The sequence below is a fragment of the Peromyscus eremicus genome, chromosome 5 (assembly GCF_949786415.1).
Source record: "Peromyscus eremicus chromosome 5, PerEre_H2_v1, whole genome shotgun sequence".
Taxonomy (NCBI): Eukaryota; Metazoa; Chordata; class Mammalia; order Rodentia; family Cricetidae; genus Peromyscus; species Peromyscus eremicus.
Window position 1 is genome coordinate 90,247,252 of NC_081420.1, and position 27,904 is coordinate 90,275,155.

General features: G+C 46.0%; 1 protein-coding gene across 1 annotated transcript in view; it reads right to left on the reverse strand.

Moving 5' to 3' along the window:
- Positions 1-10,331: 10,331 nt before the first annotated feature.
- Positions 10,332-27,904, reverse strand: part of Plcg2 (phospholipase C gamma 2) — a 141,264-nt gene continuing 123,691 nt past the window's right edge. Inside the window, exons 31-33 of the mRNA XM_059262537.1 lie at positions 24,021-24,109; positions 11,075-11,259; positions 10,332-10,428 (exon numbers count right to left, since the gene is read on the reverse strand). Coding sequence (XP_059118520.1) covers positions 10,386-10,428; positions 11,075-11,259; positions 24,021-24,109 — 317 coding nt within the window. The 3' untranslated portion in view covers positions 10,332-10,385. The remainder of the gene's footprint in view (positions 10,429-11,074; positions 11,260-24,020; positions 24,110-27,904) is intronic.

Genomic DNA, 27,904 nt, shown 5'->3' on the forward strand with positions numbered 1-27,904 from the left:
ATCCCATTGCTGGACTTTTAGGGCAAAAGTCCAAGCTCCAAGAGTCCTGTGGACGGGGCTCAGCCAGCTGTCCCAGCGTGTCCAGAGAAGAGCAGGAGGACTTAACCAATGCGGCTATGAGAGCAGGGTCCAGCAACCCCCAAGTCCATCTTCAGGGAACTGACCTGAACTTTAGGTCTAAATAGTAGACGAACTAGGGCAGGGTGCAAGAGCTATGCATAACCAAGCATGGTTGCTTGAGGGGAGACCTGGCTTGCTCTGTACCCCTGTTCTGCTTCTGTAAGGTCATTGAAGGAGTTAGGACTGTCCTCACTTGAGGGGAGTAATCGGGCTAACACATGGTGCCAGCCCCGCCCCAGGACACAGCTTCCCCATCGCAGACAGTTGCCTTTGGAGGGTGGCCTGTCCTGTGAGGCTCTGCTGTCCCTGTAATCCAGGGTGACTGCTGTCTCAAGACTAGAGAGCTTCGGTGCCTTTGAGGTCTGGAGTGGGATGATCCAGACCATACAGGAGCCTCCCTTACTATTATTGCCTTGGTACCTTTGGCCTGAAGAGGGATGAGCTAGCTCCTACTAGTTGTCATGAAGACGCCACCATCACCCCAAGTGATTCACCTGTCTATACACAGAGTTAATCAGGTGACTGGCCCCAAACAATGGTAGGATACGAAATGAAGGCAGAGGTGCCAGGCTTTCAGCATTATGTGAGTTACATTGCCAGTCCAAGTGAGGGGTGGATGCTTTTAGCAATAATAGCTTCAGGGCCTGGAGAGATAGCTCAGTGGTTAAGGGTACTGGCGGCTCTTACAGAGGACCCAGGTTTAATCCCCAGCACCCACATGGCAGTTCCCAGCTGTCTGTAACTCTAGTTCTGGGTGTCTGGTGCCCTCTTCAGGCCTCTACAGGTCCTGAGTGCATATGGCGTTCATACAGACATGCACACAAAACACTCGTATACACATAAGAATTAAAATTTAACAATTATAAACCAGCTTTGAGGAGGAAATGTATCTTGTACATCTAGAGTAGAATGCACTAAAAAACCCTAAATTCTGGATGTAATAGTACTCAACCAACACTAAAATATCAGTGTAGAATTCCCTAGCTAAAGAAAATGCTATGTTTGTGTCAATAATTCTCTGGTGTAGCCAGTAACTACACAGATTGGCTGGGAAGAGAGTGGGCCCTCTGATGTGCGGTAGTCTAAAAGGATGCAGTAGGCCACAGTTCATCAAACACAGATAAATATGAGGAAAGACACAAGGTGAAACCCAGCTGCCCAACTCCTGGCAGTATCTACAACAAACTGCTAACAGCAGCTATATATCAGACTGTAACCATTTGGGGAAATCCCTCCCACAAGCAGCCATTCTGCAGAAAAATAAATACTGATACAAATTGTGTCACACAATGATACATTGATAAAACTCCCAGGACCAACCTTGAGGTCACAGCAAAACGGCTCACAGATTCTGTAGTGGGCAGCCAGCAGCCCAGAGAACATTTCCATGTGTTTCAGGCATTTTCAATGAATTCAAGTGGAAGTTGGTGTTTTAGTAACGTAGGTACACCTAAGCCCCAAAGCATTTGGGGGCTTTGTTTTTTAATGGTAAATATTTTGCTCATTTTCTCAAAGCTGAATATGTCATTTGAATGCATCTCTAGGCAGCTCTCCCTTCCAATGGCTGTCCCTGGGTTTGTAGACTCAGTGTGACAGCTGCAGGCAATACACTGGACTTCACATCATGCTCATTGCTCTTGTTATTTTGCTTATTTGGGAAACACAGTCCTGCCCAAGGCCAGCTCTAGTGAGGACTGAGGTCATACTTCTTAGAAGTGCTGTTCCCAGCAGGCCTCCGCAGGCTCCAGGGTGGTGCTTTGTGACCTAATATATGATCTACTTAAAAGAATGTGCATTCTGCAGCTGCTGGGCAGAATGTTTTGTCAATGTATGTTGAGTGCATTTGATCTATAGTATAATTTAACCCTGATGCTTCTCTGTTGTTATTTTGGAGGGGTTCTGGATGGTGGGGTGTTGAAATGCCCAGTATGTGAATTATTTGGGCCTGGAGTAATGGCTCAGCTGTTGAGAGCACATAATCCTTCCTCTTGCAGAGGATTGGAGTTCAGTTTACAGCACCCACACTGGGCAACTCACAACCACCTGCGACTCCAGCTCCAGGGATCCAACGTCCTCTTCTGGCCTCTGAGGGGCACTGCACACACACACACACACACACACACACACACACACACACACACACACACTTCAAAATCAAGTCCTTTTAATATTGAGTTATCTGTAGTCTTGTAATAACATCCTGGCGATTTGATCTCTTGACCGTGACACAGTAACCATCTTTTCTTGTCTCACTGTTTCTGTCTGAAAGTCTGTTCTGCCAGATATGAGCTCAGCTACTCAAGCTTGATTTTCAGTCCCATTCCCTGTCCTTGATCGCAAGAGGAGTTTCTTGTCAATAGCATAGTGTTGGGTCTTAACCCATTCAGCCTGTCTGCATCTTTTAAATGAGCAACTGGGACCATTTACCTTCAAGTCATTGGTGAAAAGTGTGGGCTGGTTCCTGTGATTTTTTTTTAAGATATTCTTTGACTTTTTTTTCTTTTGTTTTGTTTTTGTTTTTCTCTTTATGGCTTGATGGTTATGTGTATTGATAATGTTTGATTATTTCCTGTTTTCACCTGTGTATCTACTCCAGTGAGATTAGTGTCTTTACTGGCTCTCATGATAATGTTTCTCTTTCTTCCCCCTCTGCATGGAGGAATCCCTCAGGCACAGTTTTTTTTTTGTTTTTTTTTTTTTTGTTTTTTTTGGTTTTTCGAGACAGGGTTTCTCTGCATAGCTTTGCGCCTTTCCTGGAACTCACTTGGTAGCCCAGGCTGGCCTTGAACTCACAGAGATCCACCTGAGTGCTGGGATTAAAGGCGTACACCACCACCGCCCGGCTCCTCAGGCACAGTTTTAAATGTACATCTGGTGTCTGGAATCAGTTCATGCTTACCTTGGAAGTCTTCACTCCTCCATCAGTTCTGAAAAGCATCTCTCTGAAGGTTGGTCTTCAACTCCCTCAGTATCTCCCTTCCTTGAACAGACTTTATTTCCTCTTCAGTTCTTAGGATAAACTTCCTGATTATGCTCACCTTGATTGGCAATTGTTTTTGTTTTATTTTTTTCCTCAGAATATGAAAACAGCATCCTGGGTCTTCCTGCCTATAGGGTTTCTGCTGAGAAATCTGCTGGTAGTCTAACAGGGGTGCCCTTAAATGGGACTTGGCCACATTACTCCTGAGGGATCTTAAGTTCTGCCCTGAACTTTTGGCTATGGTCTGTCAGCTGACCATGTTTTCCAGTCCCTCTGTCGGGATTCTACAGCCCTCCTTTAGGTGCTCATGTCTTTCCGAGAGTTAGCAGGTTTCCTGCTAGTATTTCACTGAGTGGGGTTTTAATTAATTGATGATTTCATAAAGGTGTATCCTGCATCTGGTCAATAAGTTAAAGACTGCTCTTAAAGTTAGAATCTTTCCCTTTGAATATGCCCATCATGCAAACATTTGATCTTTTAATGGTGTTCTTAATTCCTTAGGAATTCTTTCTTTTTTTTTTTTTTTAATTAATGTCTGAACGTAGTGGTTTGAAAGATGTCTTCAAGCTCCAATCTGCTTTCTTGTGACCCCTACCCCATAGTTCTAGCACCCAGACAAAACCATGTGTGACTGGCCACACCCCAGTCATGAGGGCAGGCCTGTGACTCACAGTTCTTGAGGACAGCATCCTTCATGTTCCCCAGGCTGTAGCATTGAGAATGTCTGTCAGTGTCCCTCTACTGAGTCACTTCTGGCTTCCAAGGCGGCCATCCGCTGAGCCAGTGCAGCAGAATGTCTGTGGGGCCCTAGAGATGGGGATTTTTAGGAGTCCCTGACCCCTTAAGAAGTTAAAATTCGGCCAGGTGGCAATGGCACACACCTTTAATCCCAGCACTCAGGAGGCAGAGCCAGGCGGATCTCTGTGAGTTCGAGGCCAACCTTGTCTACAGAGGGAAATCCAGGACAGGCACCAAAACTATTCAGAGAAACTCTGTCTCAAAGAAAAACAAAACACAACAAAAAAAAAAAAGCAATTAAAAAAAAAGAAGTTAAAATTTATACAACAGCTCCTTGCCTAAGATAGCTCCTGGCTTTATGACCTTGCAGGCTCATAACAAGCCAAGCAGAGTCCTTTTCCAAAGCCAAGCTACTATGCAGATTTCAAACCCTTTTAGACTGCAAATCTGCAGTGACTGTGAGACCTTTCAGGGCCTGGGACAGCCAACATCTACACAGATACTTCACTGAACTCTTCTTTCGTCCTGACTCATACAGAAGGGAACCATCCCCAGCTATGGGACCATCTCAGCTGGACAGCAGGTGATAGCCTCTGCCTTGCTGTACTGCTGTCCCAGGTCTCTGGATTTTACAAGGCTTGCATCTTTATAGTGGTGATTTCTTCCCATGGCCTCTCCACATTGCCCTGGCCGACCTCATCTACGTGTAGTGTAAGGCAGGGGTCAGATGTCAAGTCCAGGAGTGACACTAAGATGAATGTGTTCACTAGACACAAAACAGGCCAGACCAATTGTCCCTGGTTTCATTTCTGTTGCTGTGATAGGACGTCCTGACCAAAAGCAGCACAGGGAAGAATGAGTTTATCTGGTTTACACTTCCAGGTTACAGTCCATTACCGTGGGGAAGTCAAGGCAGGAACTTAAAGCATCACGTCCATGGTCAAGAGCAGAAAATAAACACATGGCTCCTTTTACTAGGGTCTCACTAATTAGGGAATGGTAACTCCCACAGTGGGCATCAATCCATTCAGAACACCACCACCACCACCACCCCACCCCACCCCCTGCGTGCTCGCGCATATATGCCCATGGGTCAACCTGATCTGGACAGTTCTATCACCTGAGGTTCTCCCGGGTGATTGTAGGTTGTGGGACGTTGACAGTTAAAACTACCACATCAGTGTCCAATGGGCAACCGAGTGTCCACAGGACCCAATTCATGTATCTGTGAACTAGAATTCTTTAAACTGTGGAAATGATGGGAGGCACGGAGATCCTACAGACTCGGGTGCCCTAGACTGTTTTGTGGCACGTCTATATGTTGTTGTCCTTTGAACCAGGAGCAACTTTTTGATCAGACCCTTGTGAATGGGTTGATGGAATTTTGGACATCAGTTCCCGTGTTTGAGTTTGAACTGTGTCCTTTCGGTAAGGTGATCATGTCAGAGACTTAATGTTCTCTTTGCTTGTTACTGTGCCTTGTTCATGTTCCACCAAGGGGTTTGTCATGGGCGGTTCTGAAGTCTTTGAGCTGGAGTGACCGGTTTGATCATTGGTGGCTAAACAACACAGTTTCCTGTGTGCCGGAGATGATGATAACAGCCGGTCAGAAAATGTCATGACCGACACCCCTAGCATATCCCCCACTTCTCTGAGAAACACAGAAGTTGAAAACAACCTTATTCTCCCTTTCTAGTTCCAAGCCTTCCAAAGGCCAACAACTTGAAGAGCGAGTCATGTGTTGATTTACAACTGTGGGTTTCTAAAGAGTGAATCTTGCTGAAAGAAACAGACTTGTCACCTGGAGAAAAAAATGTAAAAATAAAATAGAGAAACTTCTTTTGAGGGGTTTGGGGGTGGGGAGTGTGACTTCACCCTTCTCATGGATGAACTGTTTCTTCATTTCATTTAGGAGCACAAAAAGCAAAGAATGGCATACTTAGGAAACGTTCTGGCAGACGCTGTATTTACCAGATTTTTTTTTATTCTTTCTAATGTAATGCAACCATTTTAATGTAACATTAACGACAGCCAGTATCTATATGGCTCGTTCATGTAACTCTCTATGTATGCACAAGCACATATTACTCACATACAATTAAGCTTTAATAATGAGATATCAGTTTGCATGTGCAGCACTGTAAAGCTTGGTGAAAATAAGGAATGTGGGTGCTTCTGAGGGAGACAGTTGCTATGGGATGTCCCTCTTAAAGGGGGTGTTTTCAAAAGTAAAAGCCCAAGACAAGGGCTGGAGAGACGTCAGTGGTTAAAAGCACTTCCTGCTCTTGCCGAGGACCTGAGTTTGTTTCCCACATCTGGAGGCTCACAGCTGCCTGTACTCCAGCTCCAGGGGTTCTGACGCCCTCTTCTGGCCTCCTCAGACACTGCACTTAATATACAAACCTGCACTGGAGGCACAAATCCACATAATTTAAAAATCAATTTTAAAAAACCCTTTAAAATGTTTAAATAAAACCCAAGTCAAATCGAGGATCAACTTCTAGATGCCAACTCTGTCACCCAAAAGCTTTCTGGAATACTAACTGTTATGGCTAGAACACAGCTTGGGAGTGACCTCCAAAAAGTTCAGTACCACCCACATTCACTACATTTCTCTTACACTGGGAAGGACTGGGGGCTCCTTGTAGCCATTCTAGCTGCTTAATATAATTCAGAATATAACTTTTAGTGGCCCAAGATCAGCAATCTTAAAATGCCATCACTCAACTACCTCTGACATGCACTTTACAAATCTGTGTGTGTGTGCTCCATGAACTTTCTAAATCTGTATCTAAAACATCGTATCTTCAAATAAAAGCAACGTTCCTTTTCAGATATCGTCGGGGGCTGTGATTGACAGACAATACCTTCCCTTCCAAATCAACACACACGAGGCAACTCTGAACAGGAAATTTTCCTATTTTCCCTGTTGCTCCTGGAATTTTTATTTTCATCCCATTTCCCCCTCAAATCTAGAGTCCAATTACTTTGGGCTTGCATGCCACTTAACTGCAGCTATTAAACAAAATTTACATATTATCCACTAATCATGAGGCTCTAAGGCTTTAAAACAATTTTAATTGGGCTCAATCAATAAAAAATGCAAGAAGCAAGTCATAATGCGTAAATCACTGAACATAGTAAAAAGAGTCCTTGGAAGCATGAAATGATGGAACTTCCTCCCAGCGATCCCATCTAGCTTTGGGTCAACGTTGCTGTTTTGGGAAGGAGCCAAGGCTCAGCCTCCATTCTAGCTCCCTTTTAGACTGCTTGTGAGGAGAGGTGCCAGTGAGCCCTGCTCACACAGGCCAGGAGAGAGAGCAGGATAACAGCTGAGCTCTCCTTTATGGGCACATGTTAAAATGTCTGTGTGACTCATTCATGTAATTCTCGATGTTAAAAGATGAAAATCTACTGGATGTTCAGTCCATTCACAATAGCCAAGAACCAGGAACCACCGTTTTGGAGTTTGTGTGTAAAAGGGCTTCGGCTCTGTTGTTTGGTGTTTCATGGCCTCTTGGAAGATGAGAACAAACCCACTGCTTAGACAGATGAGTCTCAGGAAAGAAAGGATACAACAGGAAAGTAAGAATATGCAAGGTGATGCCTGAAAAGTTCTAGAATGTTCTGGAATTATAGACTCAGTGGCTTTAAGGCCCCTGGCCATGGTGACTTGAGTTTGGGCTGTAACCTGGTCAGGAAGCACATAATTGACTAGATTTTGATGTACACCTTTGTTAAAAGGAGCAGCAGGGGTGGGGGTGTGGCTGGAGAGAGGGCTCAGAAGTTAGGATCGCTTGCTGGTCTTGCAGAGGACCTGGGTTTGGTTTCTTGTATCAACATTGTGCAGTTCACAACCACCTCTAACTCCAGCTCCAAGGGATCCAACACCCTCTTCTGGCCTCTGCGGGTACTGCACTCATGTGCACATACTAACCCATAGACACATACATGCACACAACTAAAAATAAAATAAACCTTTTAAAAGAAATTAAAAAAAAAAAAAATTGCCCTCAAACACTTTCTACAGCAGACTGGACCCATGCACTACGGCAGGCAGAAGGATCCTGGGGTTACCTGGGGAAATGCAAGGCTCTGCACCCTGTTTAATTACTGAACACCCGAGCCTCACAGCATATAAATGTCTAACGTTGTCTCCTGAAGTCTCCCGCCCCAGTGACCTTGCCACCCCAGCTTGGTATTTTCTCAAGTCATAACCAATGTCCCCAAGCATACACCAAGGATGGTGAGCACACCAGTGTCACGGGACACTACACGATGGCTGGTGTCACCAGCTCTGCTGCTGTCACTCAAGACGCCTGTGGTCTGCCGTCTAGACAGTTAGGACACATGACATCAGGACAGGCTCATCTGACCCTTCCCTAGGAAAACCCACTTGGACTCTGACACCAGCCACCAAAAACCTGAATCAGTGCATGACCCAATCAAGCTCAAGATGGGAGAACCCCACCAAGTGGCCTCTAGCGATGGACAAGGGGGAAGATGTTCTTCCTGGATCACTGGTGTAGTCAGGTTACCAGATGCTGATACAGCTGTTCCTGCTTGCTCCTGCCCTGCAGGGTGTGACTCTCTATGGACTTCAGGCCCCCATTTTGAAGAGATGCTTCTTACGGCCTTCTACCAACCATCTCTCACTTTCCTTGATACAGTAACAAAAATAGCCATTTTAAGCAAACGAAGACTCCAGCCTTAGCAATTAGACTTGAAAACAGAGTAAGGTGGCAAGGTGGGCAGAGGGAGGGATGGCAGCAGTCCAAGCTCTGCTGTGGAGAGGCGATAATGTGGTAGAAAGGGACCAGGGTGTTGCTATTGGGAGAATTAAGTTCAAGTCTCCACCTGGTCCCAGCCAGTGGGAAACTGCTACGGAGCCTGGCATGTCCTTCCCTGCAGCCTTCATCCAATTTTTCATCAAACTTGCTTTCTACTCAGCTGTAATGAGGACTCTTTTCCTTCCTTGTCAATTATCAGATGAAATACAAAGCCAGGATCAGAGGAGTCACAAGAGAACACTCCTCCTCAGGCTGCCATTAGCTCGGTCCTGGCTTTGGGGAAGGTCTTTTGCTTCGGGAACTCACTGCTGGATGCGGCCCCTGAACCTAGTAATAACTGCTTTCCCCCAAGATCTTCTGACCTTGGCTTGGAGGTCCGTATATGAAGGAGCCTTGCTCAGAAAATTTTTGGAAAATGAAGAGACAGGGTCCTTCAGTCAGAGAGAGCTAGCTTTTCATCTTTTCTCCAGCAGCACACACAGGGTAAGCCCGGCATTCTCAGTATCACCCAGGGGAGGAGAGACCCCAGAGGGTCTTTGACCCCAGGTTCCATTCTGCCATGAAGTGGCTTACTGTCGGCTCCCTCCTCCACCCACTCCCAGCTCCCAGCTGGTCACAGCTACACCTGTTTTCTCAAGTCAATTCTCCACTCGATGAGAAGCTGTTTACTGTCTGCCTCACTCCTTCTCCTTTGAGAGCTTTATAAAGCTGGAGATTTAGCTCAGGTATAGCACAAGGGCCTGGGTTCAACCCCAGCAACACACACACATACACACACACCCTTGTTAACTCCATAAAGTACTGAAATGACATCACCCAGGTGACCGTGCACTGGGTATGCCTGCCTCTCTGGAGTGACCGCAGGTTCCCTGTAACATCCTGACATCACTACCATCAACCCTTCACTTGATGTACCAGAGAAAGTTTCCTATAACCCAACCTGTCAGCTTTGTCTTTAACTAGCAATGATGCTGTTGGCTATGGCCCGAGGACCTTTGCAGCAGCCTCCCACCAGACTCAGAGGGACAGGCACAACAAGGACATGCAAGAAGCTGGCACCCCAATACCACTAGCCATGAGACAGAAACTGACCTAAGAGCAGATTCCCAAGCAGATCTGTCTAGCCAGCTGCCATGCTGGTGGTCGTTAATACACATTGAGCTGAGACCCTGACCAGGCAGGGTCCTGTGGAATCCAATGGCCTTAATTATAGGATCATTTGCCTCTTAGCTAAAACTCTTTCCCGAATCTAATGAATTAGTTCCCCATGTCTCAGCTCCTCCTCTGTGGAAGTCAATTACCTGGGTCATTGGCAGGAATTCCACAGAGGAATTCCTGTTCGCTGTACAGAGCAGGTAGAAAGAGCTTAATGGCTTGAAACTGTTGTCTTTATTCAGTGAGGCTGAGGACAGGGGAGGGCAAACATGAGGAGCAGAGTTTGGGAATCCTCTATCAGGAGTATAAGTTAAGAAAGTTGTCCAAGGTGGAAAAACAGCAGGAAATGTCCCAACTCCTCCTGCCTATAGGGGGGTCTTCAGTAACGTCATCTCTACAGTGGCTCGGAGAGAGGACAGTGGATGTCACAGATGAGTCTCTTCCTAGGGGGTGATTGTAAGGCTCTCCCACACCCAGATGCACTAGTGTGCACTCAAGCGTGCACACACACACACACACACATACACACACACATACACACACACACACACACATACACACACACACACACACACACACACACACACACACACACACGGCTTCTAGGAGTAGAACCTGCTGTTGCTGACTCTCTTCTCTCTCAACCTGAAATAAAACAGATTGAATCCCATCAGTGGGTATCATCCACCCTACCTAGCAGGTCACTTGTGGCTGAGGGAAGGAGGCTTCTGGGCTCCTAGCACACCCTGGGGAATCTCCGCTTCATCCTCGGTAAATAAGGTGGTAGCAGCTCTTCCAAGGATCTGATGAGAACACAGCTTGGGTGGGGAGCTCATGAAGTGTTCTTTGAAGATGAGTTCATTTGATGCGTGGTCTCAGAGCATGTGTGGGCACCACTGGCTGCCTCTCCCACTCACCCCACGTCTAGGGCACAACCAGAAGCCTCCCCTGGGGAGAATTCTGCTCAGATCTGAACCACTTGACCACTCAATAAGGACAACTTAAAAGTTAGTCACTGCAGCTTCATAGTAGAGTGCTTTCCTAGCCTTGTGTAAGGCTCCAGGTTTCCCCAGCACAGCCAAAGCAAACAACTGGTGCTCACCATTTTACTCTCAGTATTAGACTGAAATATCCATGGAGAAAACAGTTCTACGTAAGGGAAGCAGCCGGGGTTTAAGATATTATAAAAGGAAGCCCCAGGTGCTGAGGTCACGGCTGGAAGTTCCGGGACTGCCCACACAGGGTGGGGGAGGGGGCGGGGGTGATGACCATGACACCCGATTACACCTACCTCCGGTTGCACTTCTCCTGGTACAGCTGCAGCTGGTTCTCATTAACGTTGAACTCCTTCACCAGGGCATCGCGGTTGGCTCCGCGCAGGTTCTGGTGTGTGTCGTACAGGAAGAGCTGGTTGTTGAGCTCCTCCTGCCGCCTCCTCAGTTGGCGACAGGAGGAGTAGAGTTCCTCTTCACACTCCTGGGGGAGGGAAGAGAACAGCTCCGTGAGGGATATCTTCCAAGCCAGCACAGAAAACAATCTAGGGTCTCACATGTGTGCCCGTAGAACGGAGAGCAGAGGTTTTGCAACCAACTGGGGCTGCTTCTAGAGTCCAGGGCCTAATCTAACCAAAGGTAACTGTTGCTACACAGCTTCCTTCTGAAACTGGAGTCTTCCTGTCGGCCCCAACCTCTGCTTCACCCTCGTCTCCTCCAGCAGCAGAAGCTAGCAGCTGCTAAGGCCCTTCCTTGGTCTTCTGAAAGTCACTTTACTAGGAAACCCTGAAACACAAGGGCCTCTCTGAGCTGAGCCTGCTTGTCACTTGGTCAGATCGCCTTCTGGCTTTTGACCTAACTTCACAGTTGTCTTTGCAGGTATATGCTCACACTGAAGAAGAAAAGATGCCACAAGGTGAGGACAGATGTGGCAGGGAGCAGACAATTTAACATCGTGCAAGGCACTTAAAAGGCAAAGCAGGGCTGGAGAGATGCTCACTCAATAAAGTGCTTGGGTTGTGAGCATGAAGATGAGCCCCAGGACCCATGTAAAAACCCTGAGCTGAGTGGGGCAAACTTATTACCAGCTCTGGGGAGGCAGAGACAGGTAGATCCCCAGGGCTCACGGCCAGCCAGCCTAATTAGTGAGCTGCGTGGCAATGAGAGACTGTCTCAAAACCAGAGTGGAAGCTGAAAGGAAGAGCCAGTCTGTAGCTGGAGAGTTTTCTCTCCGGGTCCCGCCAAGCCCTGGCAGTCCGACAGCCCACTTATAAAATAAACACACAGACGCTTATAATATTTAAACTGTTTGGCCTAATGGCTCAGGCTTCTAGCTATCTAGTTCTTACATCTTAAATTAATCCATTTCTATAAATCTATACCTTGCCACGTGGCTCGTGGCTTATGAGCACCTTCACATGCTGCTTGTCATGGCGGAGGCTGGCAGTGATTTCCTCCACCTTCCTGTTCTCTCAATTCTCCTCTCTGTTAGTCCCACCTATACTTCCTGCCTGGCTACTGGCCAATCAGTGTTTTATTTATTGACCAATCAGAGCAACACATTTGACATGCAGACCATCCCACAGCACCAGTCATTAAGAATTATTGCTGTAGCCGGGCGGTGGTGGCACACGCCTTTAATCCCAGCACTCGGGAGGCAGAGCCAGGCGGATCTCTGTGAGTTCGAGGCCAGCCTGGGCTACCAAGTGAGTCCCAGGAAAGGCGCAAAGCTACACAGAGAAACCCTGTCTCGAAAAAAAAAAAAAAAAAAAAAAAAAAAGAATTATTGCTGATCTCTCAGGGACCAGAGTTCAGTTCCAAACACTCACGTCTGGCAATTCGCAGCCACCTCTAACTCAGGCTTCAGAGGATCCAATACCCTCTCCAAGCCCCCATAGGCACCTGCTCTCACATGCACATAGACACACATTCATAATTCTAGTTGTCTTATGTTGCACTTCTGTTATTAGTTAGAAGTGAGGGGTGCTTTCAATACACAGCAGAGCTCTGTCAAAGTTAGTCTCTCCTGCCAACCCCAACCTCTGCTTCACTGACTACACTTTCATTTGCTGATGTCTCACTAATGTACACAGCGTCTTCACCAGAGACGCTCTTTCTTGGTTCATCCACATACAACTCTTCCATCCCAATGTTATTGCATGACTGAAGTGCAGCAGTTCCCAAACTGTGGGTCATGACCCCTTCGGGAGTTGAACAACCCTTTCACAGGGGTCACCTAAGACCATCGGGAAACACAGATATTTACAGTATGACTCATAACAGTAGCAAAATCACAGTTATGAAGTAGCAATGAAAATAATTTAATGGTTGGGGTCACCACAACAAGAGGAACTATATTAAAGGGTCGCAGCACTAGGAAGGTTGAGGACCACTGCTGCAGTGGTTTGTTGAGGGCGAGTCTTCTGGCTCTGCTTCCCACCAAGGCCCATCTATAGTTGCTTCTACCAGCCGTCCATGAGAACAGGAATCAACTTGTCATAAACTGCCGTTTTGACCTTCCAAGAATTATCAGTGTTCTAAACGGCTTTTAGAAAGGCAAAGCCAGCCGGCCATGGTGGCACACACCTTTAATCCCACCACTCAGGAGGCAGAGCCAGGCAGATCTCTGTGAGTTCGAGGCCAGCCTGGTCTACAGAGTGAGATCCAGGACAGGTACTAAAACTACACAGAGAAACCCTGTCTCAAAAAACCAAGAAAAGAAAAGAAAAGAAAAGAAAGAAAGAAAGAAAGGAAGGAAGGAAGAAAGAAAGAAAGAAAGAAAGAAAGAAAGAAAGAAAGAAAGAAAGAAAGGCAGGCAAAGCCTTTCTAGAAAGTTCTCCATGCAAAGAATACCTACAGCAGCTACAGCTTAGGAAATGCATTTCCTAAATAGTAAGCCTCAAAGTCAAAACCACTCCTTGATATGCGGGCTGCAGAAAGCATGTTGCATCGGCAGGCATGAAAACATTAATCTTGTCATCCATCTCCACGAGGCCCTTGGGTGACCAACACACCATCAATGCACAGCAATACTTGGAAAAGGGATTTTCCTTTGGAGGTCTCAATGGCAGGCTTAAATGCTTCAGTAAATCATGTCATAAATGGGTGTGCTGTCACCCAGGCTTCAGAGTGCGGAGTAGATTTAGGATAATCCTCAGGGCCCTAGGATTTTTAGAATGGTAAACTGGGCTTCACATATAGCCACCAGCTACATTAGCCCCTAGTCAAAGGCAGACTGTCTTTTGAAGCTTGGCATTGACATCTCTCTGTAACTACAGAATCCGCCGTCGCTTCCAAGAGGAGATTATTTCACCTACACTGAGACCGTACCACACAGCCTCCTTCATCCATAGTCAGGGACTCTGGCTTCAACCTCTGCATCAGCACCCTCTGCTCCGTCTCCTGCTGTGATGCCATGGAGCTGGCTTCTTTCCTCACGCCTATGAGCCCCCTGCCAACACTGTCACTGGGTTTTGTTTTGTTTTGTTTTGTTTTTTCCTGTAGCTTTCTTGCCTCCCTCATCCTTCACTGAACTGCAGAGAGTCAGGGGTTTGGTTAAGTGAATGCTGTGGTTGCCTTGATCTTCTAACAGACCACTGGAGCTTTCTCCATATTGAAATAAGGCGTCTCATCTGTGCTTATAAGAGTAGCTTTTTTTCCAAGAGCCTTTCCCCTGCATACACAGCTTAACTGATGTGCAAGGCCTAGCTTCTGCCATCTCCACTCATGGCACGCCTTCCTCACTAAGCTGAGCCATTTCTAGCTTTTGATTTAAAGTGACAGATGTGTGGCTCTTCCTGTCACTGGGATATTTTATTAGCTGGTGCTCCTAATTGTGTCTCAGGGGATGAGGAGGCCAGAGGAGAATCAGAGAAGGATTTTGGCCAGTCCATAAAGCAGTCAGAACATAACACAGTTATCAGTTCAGCACCTCACCAAGGAGCAGCCTGCAGCACCCCCAAATAGTCACAACAGCAAGATCAAAGATCACAGGTCTCCACAGTGGTTCTAATAATCTACCACATGTCGGAAACACTGAAATATATTCAGATGGAACAGGGACACACAGAGCTATCATGAGCTTTTAGTAAAGGCTGCATAAAGGGCTCCATGCAGGACTGCCTCAAGCCTTCACTTTTTGAAATTCCCAACATATACAACGTATGAGAAAGTAAGGTTCGCCTGCATAGGTGTGGCATACATTTCATTAGTAATTTTCAAGTACTTTTTGCTTCTTATTTAGGATATTCTCTTTTAGGATTTATTTTCATTGTATGTGTATGAATATTTTACCTGTGTGTATGCATGTGTGCTATGTGCATGTCTGGTGCCCATGGAAGTCAGGAGAGGATCTTGGATTCCCTGGAACTGGAGTTTCGGGCAGTTGGGAGCTGTCCTGTGAGTGCTAGGGACCAAACCCAGGTCCCTTGCAAGTGCAACCAGAGCTCTTAACTGTTGAGCCCTCTCTCCAGCCCTGGGAGCTCTTGTTTTCAAATATCAAGCATTCTCGACATCTGTCTAACTTGATGGTGTCACAGGCAAACCATGACTCAGGGGATGACTAATTACAACTCAGCCATCAGAGGCAAAACCTTTAGGTCACTTATTTTACCTGGGTTTTGTGCTGATTATTGTAGTTTCCGATTACAGAGATTTTTCTTTATGGCCTATTTGTCTCATGTATACTTATTTGATTGCATCGCAAAGCCTAACCCAGTGTCCTTGCCCCATAAAATGTAACTCCACACAGATTTCCCTGGTTTTTCCACCACTGCACTTTACCAGGATCCATTTATATATCGGGACTACCTAGGGGTTTCCTTTAGGTAAAATTCTTGTTTGTGAGTGTGTGTGCAGCAGCCAATGTCAGGTGTCCCTCTCTAACCCTCTCCACCTTAATGATTTACTTTTGAGACAGGATCTCACTATGGAGCCCTGGCTGGCTGGGAACTGAGCCTCGAACTCACACAACTCCCTGCCTCTGCCTCTCCTGAGGCTGAGATTAGAGGTGTGCACCACTATGCCTGGCCACTTTTTTTTTTTTTTTTTTTTTGAGATAAGGTTTCTCACAAAACCCGGAGCTTAACCAGTCTATCTGGCCAATGAGCTCCAAGGATCTGCCTGTTGTACCGCTTTTTCCAGAAGGCATTGGGGTTACAGATGTGTTCCATATAGCCTGGCTTTTACGAGGGTACTGAGATCCAGACTCTGGCACTTTACCAAAGGACCCATCTCCCCAGCCCCACACATGCCTTTTACAGGTGGGTGACTTAGGCACCGCATTCACGCTTCTCGCGAGTCTGCAGGTGGCATGTTCCTGCCCTCCAGTTTTCTGTGCTAATGAGGACAAGGTGGATACCAGACTCTGCCTAATACATACTCTAGTGTGTTTGGGCGCCTAGTTCTTTATCCTCAGAGTTCAATATACTTTGTTTGGCTCCATCTGCCATTTTCTGTTCATCCCATTGAATCAAGTGAACCTAGAGAAACGTCCCCTCTGCTAGCCGCCTGATGAAGGGACCCAGCCTGTCACTTCCTGAGTAGTTCCCATCTCTAGGTGATGTTCTGGATTCTGAGGTATTTCAGCCACTCTGTCTGAAACATAGGTATCTTTCTTTACATTGAAATTTTCATTATATAAGGGATCAGAGCCCCATTTTGTTTCTAGTTCCAGAGTCCTTCTCCGGGGCTCCCCTAGGCAGCTCCCCACAGCGCCTGTGCCTTCCATCTAGGAGCTCAATGCTCACCATCCTCTCCAGCTGCACAGTGCTCTCCTCTCATTGTGTGCAACAGTTTTGTTCACTGCAGCTTGGGGCTTCATCTGGTGGGTATCTATGTCATGTTATTGGATCTGTGGAGGCAGGCACAGCAGTAGCTCTCTCTGGAGCTGACATGACCAAACTCTAGCTAGTCCGGCACAAGGAGGGCCTTAATCTATGTCTTCAGATCCCTCCACATCAGCAGAAAAGTCATTCTCAAGCTCAAAAACTCCCAGACCAGCTCGGCTCTTGGTCCTCCGGAATTCCGGATTTATACGCATGCCCTTTCCCAGCCTCACAGGAAGCTTTTAGCATTTTTATTCCTCTGTTGTTTTACATGACTTTCAAAGTCACCAATGTATCATAGCTTTTCTCCAAAGAACGCGCACTTCTGCTGGGCCGTGCCTTCAGCCGGAAAGCTAACAAGCGGCCTTCCTGTAGATCTATCTCTTGTCCCTTGCTCCCACAACCCAGAGCAAGACACAGTTGAACCCAAACCAGGCTACTGGGGAAGCTGGTTTTCTCAAATATCCCTGCCAAGCACCACCAGCCTGCTTGCTCAATAATGGTCAGGTGTGTGTATGTAGGAGTCCGCACTCAGTCCTGGTCAGCATCTCCCAAATGTGGGTCATCTGGGCAGAGACCCCCTTCCACTGTCAAGACTGGCTTTAACATGCTGACCTAAAACCCATTTCTGACTTTCAGAAAACACTCCCCGCTAAAGCACTGGTTCTTAACCTTCTTAATGCTATGGCCCTTAAGGGAGTTCTTCATGTTGTGGTCACCCCCAGCCCCAACCATAAGATTATTTTCATTGCTACTTCCTAACTGTAATTTTGCTATTATTTATGAATTGTTATGTAAATATCTGATATGCAGGATATCTGATATGCAATTCCTGTGAAAGGGTCGTTGGACCCCCGAAGGGGTCACGACACACAGGTTGAGAACCACTTCTACAAAGAAAACTAAGTACCTTTTTTTTTTCTTTGCTCTATTATTCCACCGCCAAATATCTAGCCATAGGGAATATTTTTAATCAGAAAAAGTTATGGGAAGACCTTCATTATTTACAGAGTCAACAAAGAATAAAACCCTGCCAACAACTGAAGTACCCGGCAGCAGGAGAGGGGCTGAGTGACTAAGGGACCTTCGCTGACGAAACAAAGCAGCGGGGGCTTTGAAAATCACACATCAGACAAGAGCCGCTTCAAGCCATCTGCAGAGGGGTGAAGGGGCACGCGTGTGAATCCAACTTCACAAATATCACGTGAAGAAACAGACAAGGCAAAGGAACCGGCAAGCTACTAACAGGCTGTTTGTGGGATTTTTTTTTTTATTTCCCTCTTTTTTTTCACCCTGCTCCCCAAATTAAATATAGCAAGGAATAAAACAGTGCTAAAATACTCCTTAAAACCATATCTGGCCAACACAGTAAGCGACTGAGGATTGGTAAAGTAATTGTGGGGTGTAAATGGCTGCCGCGGAAGAGATCTGAAGTATTGATTGACAGATTTCTGACACTTTAAGCTCTGTTTCAACAAATACCTTGAGGGAAACTTTTTCATCAGGGCTCTCAATGGATCAATCCCTTGTTCAGAAAAGTCTGCCTGGCTCTTGCATCCAGCGGTTATAGCGACCCATCCAGCAAGGCTGGACCCTAGACATCAACGAGGAAGCCCAGCCTACTGCACGTGGGGCCTGTACCGCCTCTGAACGGCCTTCATCCCGGCGTGGATGGAAATGCCAACTGGCAGCTGGGGTGGTACAGAACCAGGTGACAGATGTGCAATTAAATAAAGGCTCAGGAGACGGCAGCCGAGATGAAGTGTACACACGCCCAGACACGTCCTCGAAAAGAGCAGACCTGCAAGAGGGGGCTATCCATTCAGAACCTCTATCCCAACCCTCATCCCCTTCACTCATCAGTGGGGTCCCCGACACGTCGGGCACCCCTCATCAAGGAAACCAAAGCCAGCTAAGCACAATTTTCTTTCAAATATACTCATTCTCTCCGCTGTCCGTGATCCCTAATAATTTATTTATAAAGGTTCCGGGGTGTTTACAACAGCTTCGCAAAGTGCTATCCTGCTGCCTTCTGCAGTCGTGTTTACTGCCTGCTTTTCCCGTGAACTGCCTGCAGGTGGGCTTTATGGGCACAGAGGGGCAATCATGGCTTCTGCTCCCCCAGGCAACAGAGGAAAGAAGCCCACACCCGACAGTGGGCTGTGGGACACGGAGTCTGACTCAGCAAAGCCTCCTCTAGCTTCCTTGTTTTCAAGGCTTAGGTTTGCAGTTCTACCGCCCTACTAAATTATCCAGTCCCACTCACTCCACATCTGGGAATGGAGCCTAAGCGAATAATTCAGACATAAGTGGAGAGAAACCTACATGGAGACAGGCCGGAGAGCTGGAGGGGTAAATGGGTTCCCTCGAAACGTCTGACTTGGAGGAATACTGAGTTTATGGCCAATCTCCTTAATGGCAGGGTCTAATAGAGAAAGGTGCTTAGAATTTCATTTTCAAGCAGTGGGTTCTCAAAGAAGGATATGGTCACCTGAGGGACGCGCGACAATGCCTGGAGAGAGTTTGTGCTGTCGTGTGAGGAAGTAGGTGCTGCTGGCATCTAGTGGGCAAAAAGCATGAATGCTACCGAACATCCTACAAAGAATATCCTGGTGCCAAATCTGAACCATGCCAAAGTTCGGGGTGGGGGAGTGTGTGTGTGTGTGTGTGTGTGTGTGTGTGTGTGTGTGTGTGTGAGTGTTTAGATTGGTTTGAATGAACCCCTAGGAAATGAGGGAAGCATATAAAACCAATACTGATTTTCCTTTTCCATCTATATATAATCTGTACTGAGGGGTTTTGTTTGTGTGTGTGCATGCATGTGTGTACATATGCATACAGCTGCGTATGCACATGTGTGTGGAGGCCAGAGGTCAATGTTGGGTATCTTCCTCAGTCTCACTCCACTTTACTGTTGGAGTCAGGACCTCTCACAGACCTGGATCTCACTGATTGGCAAGCCTGGCCACCAAGCCGCAGGAGTCCTCTCCTCTTCGGCCCCTGCCCTGGCATTACAGATTAGCCCCGCTATGTCTGGCTTTTATGTGGGTGTCGAGGATCAGAACTCAGATCTTTGCACCTGTGGCCACTTTACCAGCTGATCCATTTCCCCAGCCTCATGGGAGTTTTGATAATCATGCAAAAATTATTTTAATAAATTTATTAAGCATCTTGGTCTTATTTATGATAAGTTGGCTTGTGCATAATCCATTATGAAGAAGAGAGGTTTAAGACCCATGAGGTCGTAAGCATTTTGCTCACCCAGCCACAGTACAGGAAGGAACTTATACAAATGTTCCTGCCTGGGCCTTTCTACCACAGAAAGAACACAGAATTGGCTGGAAGGGGGCCTCATCTAATTCAAGTGAAAACGGTAATTTTTAGTTTAAGATTTAAAATTCTTTTCAAGATGGAAACTGTTCTGTTATCTGTCCCCTTCAGATAGAATTTCCTCATCCTGAGGTTATCTTCTATGTTCTAGAGAGTGGTGGTGCCCTTGGCCAATGAGGTCGTTGGCCACCTACTGTCTATCATTCTCTGTTCTGCCTCACTCTCCCTGTTTGTGGTCTGCTTTCCCCTTGATGTTTCATCAATACTTGAGAAATAATCATAGTAGGAAGCCAAGTGTTCTCACCCACAAGTCAAGTTCAGGATGGATTTATTTATTTATTTGCTTATGTATTTGTTTGTTTATTGAGACAAGGTCTCCCTATTCAGTCCTGGCTGTCCTGGAACTCTATAACTATATAGACAAGGCTGGCCTTGAACTCACAGAGATGTGACTGCCTCTGTTTCCCAAGGGCTGAAGGTGTGAACCACCATGCCCAGCTTTAAATTCGGCAATTTTCACTGCCTGGATCACCATGATGGCTGCTAAAGGCATCCCCCAGTCCTGCCCCTCCCACCCCATTTGAGAGCTCTTGGCTATGTTCCAGGAATTGACAATCAAGAAACTTCCAAAACATGAATTCCTTCAACCAAAAGAACATCACAAAGCAACAATTCTCCACCAGAAAACACAATAAGGGTCCAAAAACAAGACCAATAATACATCAGCACACTGGGGCCCATGGCCATGGTTCACTTAGGTTACCCAAAGGGAAGTGTGGGTGGCTATAAAAGTCCCTTGCTCAATTCAAGCTTTCTGGTTTTTTGGTAGAAGAATGAAGGACCACGGAAAAATGAATTACTTATATGCCGGGCATTGCAAAAACATTACTTGTTCAATCATGTTCATTGCTGCTCTATTCATAACAGACAGAAATTGGAAACAGTCTAAACGTCCATCAGTGGATGAATGGTTAAAGAAAATGTGGTGCATTTACACAATGGAATAGTACTCAGTCATTGAAAAAAATAAAATCATGGGGCAGTGGTGGTTCACACCTTTAATCCCAGCACCTGGGAGGCAAAGGCAGGTGGATCTCTGTGAGTTCGAGGCCAGCCTGGTCTACAGAGTGAGTTCCAGTACAGCCAGGGCTACACAGAGAAACCGTGTCTCAAAAAACCAAAAAAAAAAAAAAAAAAAAAAGGAAATTGACAGGTAAATGGATGAAATTAGAAAAAAATCATCCTGAGTGAGGTCTAGACTCAGAAAGATAAATATGGTCTGTATTTGTTTATATGTGGGTGTTAGCTATTAAGTCTTTGATAAGCAAGTTATAATCCATATAACCACAGAGGCTACATATAGAATAAGGGAATAGGGGGAGATATGGATCTCCCAGGAAGGGGAAATAGAATAAATAGTTATGGATGGATGGAGAAGGGGGGCGTGACACGGCAGGAGCAGAAAGATCAAACAGAGATGGGGAGGGAAGGGGGTGACAGGAAATATGGGGAAGGACAACTGAAACTAAGTGCCATTTAAGGGGTTGTATAGTAAACTAATAAAGTGGAAGCTTCCATATATATACCTGTATAAAAGCAATCCAAATGAAAAAGCCAAATAATAAATAATGAGGGAGATGGAGGCCCATCTAGACATCTCATCACCAAATGAATCTTCCATTGCCAAGAATGGGTTACTGAGTTACACCTAATTGGGGTGTTGGCCAAAGAGGCCCCATGGGAACCTACAAACAACCCAGGCTGATGCCGAGGTTGCTCTCCACAAACTGATGGTAAAGCCCTGTTGCCGAAAATAACACCGTACAACTCGTTGAACATGGAGAAGTGGAGCTGGTGCCTGCCTAGAGCCTTCACTCCTGTGGACTAGTGGTCACGGTACCTGAAGTTACTCTGCAGGACACCAAAGGAGAAAGGTGAACACCAACCCAGCTACAAAGTCTTCAGTCTGCAGTGATGGCCTGCCCGCAAGATGCGCTAGTGCAGCAGTGGGACAAAGCTTGTGGGAGCAACCAACCACTGTCGGACTTGAGTGAGGGCCCATTCAGTGAGATGGAACCCATCCCCAACACTGCTCAAGTGGCCAAGAACTGGAGGCCAGACCTAGAGGAAAACCAAATACTACTGTTCTTCTGAAGGAACGTAGCCATAAAACGACCCCTGATGACATTCTGCTATACCCATAGATCAGTGTCTTGCTCTGCCGTCAACAGAGAAGCCTCCTCCTACAGTAGATGAGAACAAATATCAGAGAGCCACAGCTGGCCAACCTTGGAACGCTCGGTCCTAAATGGGACACCATCACCAAATCTCTCCCTTCAGGGATCAGGAAACCCCGTGGAAGAGGAGGTGGAAAGATTGTAAGAACCAGAGAGGATAGAGGACACCAAGGAAACAAGGCTTTCTAAACGCAACAGGACCAGTGCGCATATGAACTCACAGAGACTGTGGCAGCATGCATAGGGCCCGCACGGGTCTGCACCAGATAGGGTCCCAGCACTGAGAGAAGTGGAACCAAGCCCCCAGTATCCATCTCCAACTGATAACTACCCACAAATGAAAAATTAATTTTCTCCAATGGAGTCTCACTGGGGATACAAACCACTCTTAAGGGTGGGTCCCATACACTACCGTAGATGGCTGACACAAGATGGACTCAACATTTTATTGGGAGGTTCTCTGTCTCATAAGGTTTTGACAGGGTGTTTTTTTTTTAAACCTTACAAGTCCTTTTCATAGACAGATAGATGATAGATAGGTAGGTAGGTAGGTAGGTAGGTAGATAGATAGATAGATAGATAGATAGATAGATAGATAGATAGATAGGTAGGTAGGTAGATAGAGATATTGTGGCTTCCAGTTTTATGTTTTTAGGGGATTCCTGTGCCTGTGAACATGTATGTCTCTACACATGTGTGTCATGCTCTTTCTTTGGCATTTTTCCTTCTGTCTCTTTGCTTGTTTCATCCTATTCTGGTTTGTTCTTGTTTTATCTTACTTTATTTAACTATTATTCTTTAGATGCCTATTGGTTTTCTAACAAGAGACAGAAAGGATGTGGATTCCAATGGGAGAAAAGGTAGGGAGAATCTTCAGAGGAGCTGAGGGAGGGGAAATTGTGATCAGAATATATTGTATTAAAAAATCTATTTTTAATAAAAGAAAGAAAAAATAAATGAAAATTCTTGCTGTGTGGGTTAGCGTCTATGGGGAGCCTGGTACAACCTCATCATGTTCTCTAGTATTGTTCAGTGAGGCCAAAATCTTTCTGCCACATCTGCGTGTCATGATTTGAATGCAAATGACCCACATAGACTCACATGTTTAAACATGTGGTCCCCAGCTGGTGGTGGGAAGCTGTGGAGGAAGTGGGTCATTGATGGCGGGCCTTAACATTTTTAGCTCAGTCCCACTTCCTATCTGGTCTCTGCCTCCTTATTCCTGAGCAAGCAGGTGCACCAACTCCTCCCACCACACAGCCAGCGCGCCTTGCCCACCACAGGGGACTGTATGACCTCAAACTGTGAGCCAGACAAACTCTCCTCCCTTGGATTGTGTCTCATCAGGACTAGGTCACAGTGATAAAAGTGACGACAACACACAAACAAATCAGTCAAAGGAGAAGCTAAGACTCTTCAAGATGCTGGCAAACAAAAGGACTAGAATGAAGGCCCCTAGTGCAGAGAGTTATGGAGTCATCACCCCCCACGGGAATCAGGGGTCCATCCTTCCCCCACACAGACCAGGATGACTTCATTGAACGTTCTTAGACCCTTGAAGCCATGACCCAAGGCCAACAGGTGGGAAACACATCCAGAAAGGATGAGCTCTGGAAGAGCATCCATCATCTGCCCACGCTGTTGGTGACAGGCAACTATGAGGCACTTCTTCTGGGGTCCTCCCCCTGCAGACTACACAATCTGCTCCAGAATCCTACAGCACTCTTCGAGAAAGGATGCTGAGGGGAAAAGCTCAGGACCTTGACTGGCCCTGGGAGGGTTTCAGCTTATCAGTCCCTGGCATTTCTACTCTATTCCCACCCGGGTCCAACTTGTGAGTGTCCTGCACTCACCAGGACCGGCCGCATCTCACAGAAGACCAGGAGGGAAGCCAACTCGATGTCTTCACTGTATCCGTTCTTCAGAGGGACCGCTCTAAACCCTGCAGCAGAAACACAAAGAGAAGAGTCAATGGCAGGTCATTATCATCAGCTCTTGGCTTTCTTGTGATAACCTGGAGATGGCATGTCCATTTGGAGGGTAGAGAAGTCAGTGTGCCACACTGGGGCCTACTATCCAGATGCCCAAGTTCCCATCCTCAATGCTAGTCATAGAGAGAGACTAGCATTCTTGACAAACACATCCACATAGAGCTAGTAGTAAAATGAAAAAGCATCTGCCAACTTAGAAGAAGTCAAAACCGGGCTGACAAAACGACTCAGTAGGTAAGGGTGCCCGCCACCATGCCTGACAGCCTGGCTCCAGGAAAGAAGGAGAGGAACAACTCCCATGTATGTTTTATTATTTAAATTTTACAATTTGAATTGAAATATAATTAAATACAGACACACAATTAATAAATGTAATTTTAGAAAGAAGTAAAAATCTACGTATTACCCCTCATTGAAATTAGAGAGGTTGATATTACTGTGGTTGAATTCCTTAAGTACTCATGAAGTCAAAAGAGTCAGAACACTAATGAATCCTCAACCTACTGCCTCCCCACAGGCCTTTACAAAACACGGGACTAGGGAGTGGGCTTTATCTTCACTGATTTCCTACCTTACTGTCCCTTGGCAGTCCATGGCTGCATTGGTCACCCTCTCCAGAACCCATTTCCTATTTACAAGGACCCACGTGCCACAGACATTGAAATGTGTCTTTTTATTTAGGATTGATGCAGGGTGAACTGAAGCTGATCCACCCACACACACACCCATGAAATAACATTCACAGCAAGCCATCTCAACAGCTGGTTGGTTGTCTTGTGTGAAAGTCCACACAAAACACAGGATGCTGACTCCCTTAGCCTACACTGTGAATGGCCTTTGCTCTCTAAGCAGATGTTTGGGGTTTCTTTTAAAAAGCACAGATCCAGTGACTAGCCCCTTGCAGCTCACATTTAACCTTCTTAGTCACCCTTTGTCCTGAGAGCTGAGAGCTTTGTATTTACATGGTATCTACTGAGCCTCCAGAATAAGCAATGCACACATTAGAGAACCCCCATTTCCTTCCTCCGTCCATGTGTTGACCCTTTTCTCTTAGGGAGTATCCACACTATCCAATATTTTATCACCTTTTTCAAAATTATGTGTGTGTGTGTGTGTGTGTGTGTGTGTGTGTATGTGTTGTGTGTAATTCTAAGCAACATGAAGACACCAGTATGTCAACACCCAGTATTAGTTTGGTCTTTGATTAAATATATATATATATATATATATATATATATATATATATGTATGTATATACATATATGTATGTATATACATATATGTATGTATGTATATATACATATATATGTGTATATATATATATGAAGTTTTCAAACATATTGTTAAATTGCTCAGTTCCCCCTGTCTTTTTTACTGAATTTCTTTGAGAATGTCTTGGTTAGCTGACTTTGTTCTCTTGTGCTCATGTGACAAAGGCTCACTAACTGTAGATTTTAAATGGATCTGTCCTTTGAGTTCAGAGATAGATGCTAGTTGGGGTGGGTATAAAAACTCCTGGGCTACTTTTCCCCCTGTAGCATTTGCGGGACATTTTGAGTTCATTAAATACTGCTGTGCTGAAATTGTCTGATCTTTTTCCACTTGGTGGGTGATGAGATTTTAGGTGGTGACTGCTCTGGTTTCTGTCTGGGTTGATAATCAGAGAATGTCTGCAGTCTAGCCCAGTCCTGGTCCAGCTTAATGGAGTTGGTGACTCCTGTTAAGATGTAGGTGCAAGTGCAGATTCTGGAACTCTAATCCCTTGTGAGCTCTGTTAAGGCACAGATTCTGTGCATCTCATGGGCTGCCCTGGAACATCTTACTGTTAACGGACTGGGAGAATAAACAGGACCTCGGGCTGTTATGGGGTGGCCATTGCCAGGTAGCTGTGGGCTCCAGCCACAGACAGGACAGGACTGGCTGACAGTGGAGGCGTGGGCCCTGTCCTTGAATCCTCATACCTCTTCTTACTGCCCAGCTCTGAGAAGCGCTCATGTGAACAACAGTCAAGGTCTTTCTGTTCCATCAACCATGAAAATAGTATTGTTTTTAGTCTTGTTTATTTCACATGGAGAAGGGAAATGAAGAAAGGTCCGTGTGAGGGGGACTTTAAGTACCCGCTTGAAATAAGAGGCCCCTTGAGGACAGTCCACAGAGATGAAAACACAATGGGCAAATTCCAGCTTGTGACCTTAAATGAGTTAGTTCGCATCACTAGGCCTTGAAGTGCCCAGACTTTAAAAGTAAAAATGATTTAATAAAAAAAAAAAAAAAAAAAAAAAGGAAGGCAAACCCTCCCAGACTTCCTGTGAAGGGTTAAGGAAGAAGAAGTGAAGGGAGATGAGTGCAGTAAATGCTGTTCCCTCCTGAGCAGGGCCCAGCCCATTTGAAAGCTTAAGTGCAGCCATGCTAACAATGGGCAAATTTTATTTTCGAGTTTAGAAGGCCCTGGAAGCCATCTGCACAAAAGGACTATTCCTTTTATTTCCTGCCTCTCATGAATACAGATATGCTGAGAGCTGACAAGAGAAGGGAGAATGTCCCTGCTGTGGTTATCTCCTAGTTAGAAAGGGGCGGAGGCTGCCATTATTAATCCACCTTAATGTTTCCTTGTTGGTTTTTATCAATCTCCAACCTAAGTCATCTTAGGGGAACTGATTCCCTACCAATAAGGAAAGGCAGTGTGCTGTGAGCTCTGACTTCATCCCAAAGGTAACCTCCCCATCTTTCAAAGGATGGTAGGGTCAGAGGAGGAGCAAGACGGTCCAGGAACCACCTGGCACTAGCTCCTTAATGCCATGAGGGCATTATACCAGAGCTGCAAAGATTCTCCCAACGCTACTCTTCTTGCCGGGAGGAGGAGGCAGCAGCATTACAGAACCCTGTTTACTGGGCTAGTCTGAAAAAGGACGTAGCCAAACAGAGTCCAGCAGCTCTGATGCCGGCTTTAATGTCATCTGTAGTGCATGTTAAACCATCACAGGGTGTTTGCTATTATTATTTTGTCCTCAAATGCTATTTCTAAATGGCTAAATAGAAATGAGGCTTTAAACATTTCCCCAGACTCTCACTCCATATGTTGGGGTCCTCCATAGTAAGACTGGCAGCTGGGGCCCAGCCTCCTTTGCTCAGCACCACCCAGATCCTAGGGAGGCGGGACACAACACAGGCTGATTCTGGAGCTCCACACTGGGCTGAATCAGAGCATCCCCCGGTGGACCCATCAATTAACATTTTCTAGCAGGAGCCCCCAATGCATCTGCTGCTTGGAGATGGGGCTAGCAAGGAGTGGGAGAAATGGCTGGAGAAGCTGAGAGACTTTATAAGAGAAAATGTGGCGTGGTCCAAGTTTCCAAAAGGCCCAGTTCAGCACTGAATAGAGCCCAGGCTTCCAAACATCAAAAGACAGTCATTTGATATAAATGACAAAAATGATAGTAATTTCTTTCTCTTGAAAAATGACTACTCTGGGAAACAAGGGAACAGTGACCTCCTGGGGGATCCAGAAAGATCTATGATGTCTGTCTCATGAATCAGCAATGCTGTGGATAAAGAAAAAAGAAATTTGCCATGTAGCTAGCCTGTGTGTTAGATCACGTGGGAAATCCAGGGAGGAAGGAACTGAGAGAAACCATATCACCTAAGGATGGCTACCTTCAGAGAACTGCCAGGCCTGGGAAGACACCATCTTAGCCGCAATGGAAAAATTCAATACTGCAGGTTTGGGTTTGTTTAGGGTTTTTTTT